This window comes from Ictidomys tridecemlineatus, chromosome X, assembly GCF_052094955.1.
Source record: "Ictidomys tridecemlineatus isolate mIctTri1 chromosome X, mIctTri1.hap1, whole genome shotgun sequence".
In the NCBI taxonomy this organism is placed as follows: domain Eukaryota; kingdom Metazoa; phylum Chordata; class Mammalia; order Rodentia; family Sciuridae; genus Ictidomys; species Ictidomys tridecemlineatus.
The window spans coordinates 67,260,540-67,266,396 of record NC_135493.1 but is presented as its reverse complement, the minus strand read 5'-3'; the positions used below and the strand labels follow the sequence as shown (position 1 = coordinate 67,266,396).

Below are 5,857 nucleotides of genomic sequence, written 5' to 3'. Positions count from 1 at the left end.
AGGGTTTTGTGGAGATCTTTAGAGAGGGCCCTCACGAGACTCAATTTCCTCGACGGTGCCTGAGAGATGGATGTTGGGTCATTTCTTCACATCTGCTCAGGGAAGCAAGAGGACCTTCAAAGAGACCTCAGCCTGGAGAATCAAGTCTTTTGCACCTCCAAGAGGGATTTATTTTTTATTATTTTTTATTTATTTATTTATTTTTTTTATTTTTAATTGGTTGTTCACAACATTACAAAGCTCTTGACATATCATATTTCATACGTTAGATTGAAGTGGGTTATGAACTCCCAATTTTACCCCAAATGCAGATTGCAGAATCACGGCGGTTACACATCCACAATTTTACATAATGCCCTATTAGTAATTGTTGTATTCTGGGATTTAGCTGTGCTTTGTCTTGGGGCTGGGAGCAAGGGGAGGAGTACATCTGCCCCTCCCCCACCAGCTGGAGCTCCTAGTATTCCGCCATTGAGACGTCATCAGCAGCCACTGTTTGGTCTACTTCTTGTTTCCCTGGGAGACACGTTGTCGGGCCTCTCCAATAGCCTCAGGGTGAAGCCAGAGAGTCCTTTCCCTTGGCCAGCCCTCGCCTCAGGAAGGCACCCCTTCCCTTAGCTCCCAAGGGCCCAATTTCCCCCCAGACACTCTCTTGAGGAAAGAGAGCAAAGACGGCCTCATGAATGAAGCTGGAGAGGGCACCTCCACAGAGATGGCCGCTTCAATCTCTCCCCAAGCCGCACAGAAACAACTCATGTCACTGGGAAGCGGAGATCCTCCAGGGGCCCTAGTCACCGGCACCCTCAGCGGGGACCCGATCACTAAGGCCGCTGTGGCAGGGGGCACCAAGGGAAAGGCTCCCAAGAAGGTCATCGCCAAGAGGGTGCGAGGCTCAGTCAAGTGGTTTAATGTGAAGAATGGGTATGGCTTCATCAGCAGGCATGATACTCAGGAAGATGTGTTTGTTCACCAAACTGCTATCACCCGGAACAATCCTCACAAGTATCAACGCAGCGTGGGCGATGGAGAGACGGTTGAGTTCGATGTAGTGCAAGGTGAGCGGGGCACCGAGGCCGCTAACGTTACTGGACCCGCAGGTGCTCCAGTGGAGGGCAGCCGCTATGCGGCTAACCGTCCCCGCTTCCGCCCAGGCTGCTACATTAATCACCGTGAGCCACCACCGGGAAGATCCCGGGATGCCAAGGACCATCTGGATGAAGGCGAGGATGGCTGCGCGGGCTTCACCGCATGCTTCACAGTAGCCCAGGCCCCGCGGCGCTACCTTCCCAGTCGACCTCAAGATCAATCATTGTGGCGCTTCCCGCCCTTCCGCAGGCCGCAGGTCCTGGCCCTCCGTCCATCGCTCCTCCCTCATCCCCACGGCCCGTGGGCCTCTCACCTGGCCTGGTCAGTACCAGCCTCAAAGCCTGAGGTCACACCGAGGAGGGGGCTGGGCCCCAGCTACTTGCTGAGTCGACCCAGGGGCAGAGGAATGCCTCAGGGGCCAGGAACCTCACCGGTCATCTCTGAGGACCTGGAGGCAGAAAATAAGGAAAGCAGGCGCAAAGCAGGTGGCCCTCAGCAGAGGCCACCACCACGCTATGGATCCCGGCGTCCCAACAACCCGATCCGTCATCCCCAGAAGGCACACGGCACTGAGGGCCAAGACCTTCAGGAGAAAGAGGGTAAGAACCCTGGGATGGGCCCAGCTGAAACTCCTGTTTGTGCTATTGTGGATAAGAAGAGCAGCGTTGCCGAGAAGGAGGACCCTGACGTCCCAGACGCCTCCTCTGCAGCCCAGGCCGAGTAGCGGCTTGGATCTCTCTCCAGGGACTACCTGGCCTGTGCTGCAGGTGAAGTCCCTTTGAGGAGATGATGATGCCCTTTGGTGTGACCTAGTCTCCAAAGGGCAGTTAAAAAAATAGACATTCAATATTGGACTCGCCATGAGAAAAATACATGACCCTTTACCCAAGATTTGAGGAGTAACCTACAAGATCTGTGTATTTCTAAATACCATCTTGGCAAGCATCTGCCTCCAAAGTTTCAGTATACATGCTAGCACCCAACTCTGAACATAAAATTTCTGATGACCAGGACCACAGTTAGTACTCTGAATTCCCTGTTGAGTTAGTTGAACTCTTTAGAAAATGGCTTTCATTTTAAATTGAACAGCATGAAAATAATTACAAAATATTGAAGACTATCTGACAAGTGGTCAATTTCTCAATAAATCATTTCATCCTGCTTTCAACTGTTATCAGTGTTGTCTGATTTTTCTTAAAGCAGGCCACCTCATTATTACATAGTTGTATGGAGAAGACTGTAATTTGTAATTTCCTTTTGGTTCTCTTGCAGAAACAATTTTAGCAAAAACAAAACAAAACAAAAAAACGTTTAACAGGGGCTGGGGTTTTGTGGCTCAGCGGTAGAAAGTTAGTTAGCCTCGCAAGGGCAAGGCCTTGGGTTTGATCCTTAGCACCACATAAAAATAAATTAAGTAATGAATGATGTTGTATCTAACCACAACTAAAAATAAATATAAAAAACCCTGAAAGAACAGGTTTACCATTATTAAATCATGAATTTTAAATTCATTTGGCATAGCTATTGAATTCCTCTGGATATTTTAAAATATTAGCACAGTGCAGGGAAAAGAAATCACTTGATCACTTATCATCATCATTTTCCTGCTCCTCCCATGCCCCACCATTTGAGCACTAAGTGTGAAACAAAACAGCTCTGTGATTAAAGGCAGTCCCAAGTACCCATACTTACGACTTTCAGACCACTCTTAGAAAAAGAAAAGAAGGCAAGTGAACAAAACAACAGTGCATGTCAAAAATGGGCCCTCAGGAAACAGATAATACTGACTTTTATTTTTCCTTTTAAGTGATTTTATCTCATACCATTTCAGTATCAAAAGTGGTCACAGCAGCAGTCATAGCTCTTACTGTGCCTAACATGCAGACCTGAAGAAAAACATCTAGTACAGAGTCTCCATCTCTGCTTCCTGGTGGGGGGTTCATCCAGCTGGCTTTTTTAGTACCCTTGAGAGGCTTGAGCGGGTGAAGGTCAGAGCACCCTCAGAGGTAATAGAGACCTTCCAACTGGGAAATGGCACACCATTCCTGGCTTTCATTTCGACATGTGGTGGTGCTGGTGGGCAGCAGGCAGAGCCCAGGTTTGACATAGGGTAGGGGAAGGCTGTTAGTAAGTTTGAAAACAGCAACAACAAAACTATAAATTTTTATTTTTCAGGTGAATGACTTTGGAATATCAGTAGAAAAATCAAAATATGTGTGTTGTCTAGATGTTGAGGCAGTTTCCCACCACACTGCATTTTGGAGACTGAGTACTGAATCATTAATTGTGGGTAAATATCCTCAAGCCATTTGAGCACAAACTGTGAGATTACCCATTCAACAAATATCTGACCACTTCCTTGTGCCAGGATCTATGAACGTCACTGGTGGGGGTGGTTGCATCATGCTGAAGAAGATGACCCCTTCTCCCAAAGGTGTCTGCAGTTGAGCAGAAAGTGAGAGAAAACAGGAAGTGGTTGCTCAACGTTATGAGTATACTAGCAGAATTATCGGGGAACATGAAAGTTAATGCAGGCAACCCAAATATTGGCAGAGTTGTTCCACAATAAAGAAATCACCTTGGACAAAAGCTTAGCTACTCAGATGCCTGAATTTAAATTTACATCTAGTAATCATCACAAAATATTCAGGATTTTATACAACATCCCAGACTGAGCTCAGACTTTCCGTTTCACAAGTGACCATTCTGGGCACCTTGGGCTGGCTCCTCGAGCAGTATTTCACTGGACCTCTTGCTTGTTAATGGAAGGAGTTTCCCCTTTGTTGCTCTTCTCCGTTTGCCACAGGCCCCAACCCCTATCCTAGGAAGTGACCTATTATCTCAATTAAGGGTCAAGTTGTTGTTGCCAACTGTGGAACAGAGCCACCTAACTTTAAAAACACGGAGGTGGACCCCACGGTTTGGTCAAATAACAATACAGTGGGAAGAGCACAACTGCAACCCCTGTTGAAATCCATCTCAAGAATTCTTCCAAATTTTCTTACCAGCAATAGTGTCCCTGAAAACCTAAAGCTAGAAAGGGAGTTTAAAATGATGGAACTTTTGGTAGAATGCTTTAGCCCTTATCCTCCTCCTATATGTGGGATCCCATAGGGCCTCCATAAATTGAGGTGAGTTTAGCATCTTCATATAATCATTAATGCAATGGTTCCTCTAAACTCTGTGGTTCCAAATCCATATGCTCCCCCAACGCAGATCCCTGAGGCAGCTGCTTATCATAATGTCCTGAACTTAACGAATGCATTTTTTTTCTGCATTCTTCTGCATCCAAGGAACCAGCCACTATTTACCTATGAGATTTATATCTCTAAGGGTAGACAGGTAGCTTGGACAGTCCTTCCCCGAGGGATTCATTGAGAGCCCTCATCTGTTGGGAATATTGGTACAGGACCTCACGGGTTGTTAAACAGTGTTTAAACAAGTAAAACTGAATTATTTCAATATGTAGAAGGCCTTCTCTTATGTAGAACTTCAAAAATTTTATCCTTGAAGGAACTGGCTCTCTTCCCAATTTCCTGGCTAACGAGGGACATAAAGTATCCTAAAAGAAGGCTCAAATGTGCCTACCCCAGGTTACCTACTTGGGAATAATAGTGGAATGCGAAACTCAAAATTGTGGCCCAGAAAATATTCAACCCATACACTCATGTCCCTTTCGTCAGACAGTCAAACTCAGCACTTTTCAGGGAACTGGCTACTGTAGAATTTGGATCCCTGGATATGCTGAAAATGTACAACCCTATTATGAATGCTTTTAGGAAGCACGGGGACTTTCACAGGCCAATTATTAACTGGATTCCAGACGCAAGAAAAGACCTTCAATACATTACAACTATAACTTACCAGGCACCTGCTTTGAGTCTACCTACTCAGGAAATCTTTCAATTATATGCAACAGAAAATAAGGGAGTGGTGCTGAAAATAGTTACTCAATTGTTGGGGGGCACTCCTCAGTCTGTATGTTACCTAAGTAAAGATTTGGACAAAGTCACCAAGGGCTGGCCTTGAATGTATTAGAGCTGTGATTGCACAGGGACTCAGTCCCTGAGGCACACAAACTTACTCTGGGAGGGTGTCTGACTGTACTTACCTCCCACAACATAGCAAAAATCCTAATTTCTATAAGTAGTCTTTGGTTAATAGATTGCCATATACACAAACATCAGGACCTTTTGTTGGAAGGAACTGAAATTTCCTTAAAGACTTCTCAGATTCTCAATCCAACTTCTTTCTTATCCGAGGAAAGTGGGGGGGGGGAACCTCTCCACTCTTGTGAGAATATTTTATTGGAAATTTATGCTGCCAGATGTTATTTATCTGATCATGATATAGATAAGCCTGATCTTCCCTGTACACCAATGGGAATGCATCAGTGATTGATGGAATTGAGTGGTCAGGATACTCAGTGGTAACAGATTTTTAGGTTCTTGAATAAGAAACACTTTTCACCAATACCAGCACCACCTGGTGAAACTAGTTTCTTTCACCTAGAACTGGGACTTTTTAAGGATAAATGATTCAACATAGATACTGATTCCAAGTTTATCTTTCTTATACATCATGTTCATGCTCCTATCTGGAAGGAACAAGGATTATTCACTACTGCTAGTATTCCTGTTTAAAACACCAGGAAGATTCTTCATCTCCCAGAAGCAATTTCCCTGCCATCCCATGAAGCAGTTATCCATGTTCTTAGACATCAGAAGGGAGAGAACTCAATAGATAAAGGAAATAAGAAAATAATTTGCTC

General features: G+C 45.1%; 1 protein-coding gene across 1 annotated transcript; it reads left to right on the top strand.

Annotated features, from left to right (window-relative positions):
* Positions 1–557: 557 nt before the first annotated feature.
* On the top strand, positions 558–2,206 carry LOC101975982 (Y-box-binding protein 3). Its single transcript, XM_005328861.3, has one exon. The coding sequence runs from the start codon at positions 680–682 to the stop codon at positions 1,808–1,810; it is 1,131 nt and encodes a 376-aa protein (XP_005328918.2). The 5' UTR covers positions 558–679; the 3' UTR covers positions 1,811–2,206.
* The last annotated feature ends 3,651 nt before the right edge of the window (positions 2,207–5,857 follow it).

Bases quoted from the DNA above. Each gene is read 5' to 3' on its own strand.
- LOC101975982 (XM_005328861.3), top strand. From the start codon at position 680: ATGAATGAAGCTGGAGAGGGCACCTCCACAGAGATGGCCGCTTCAATC.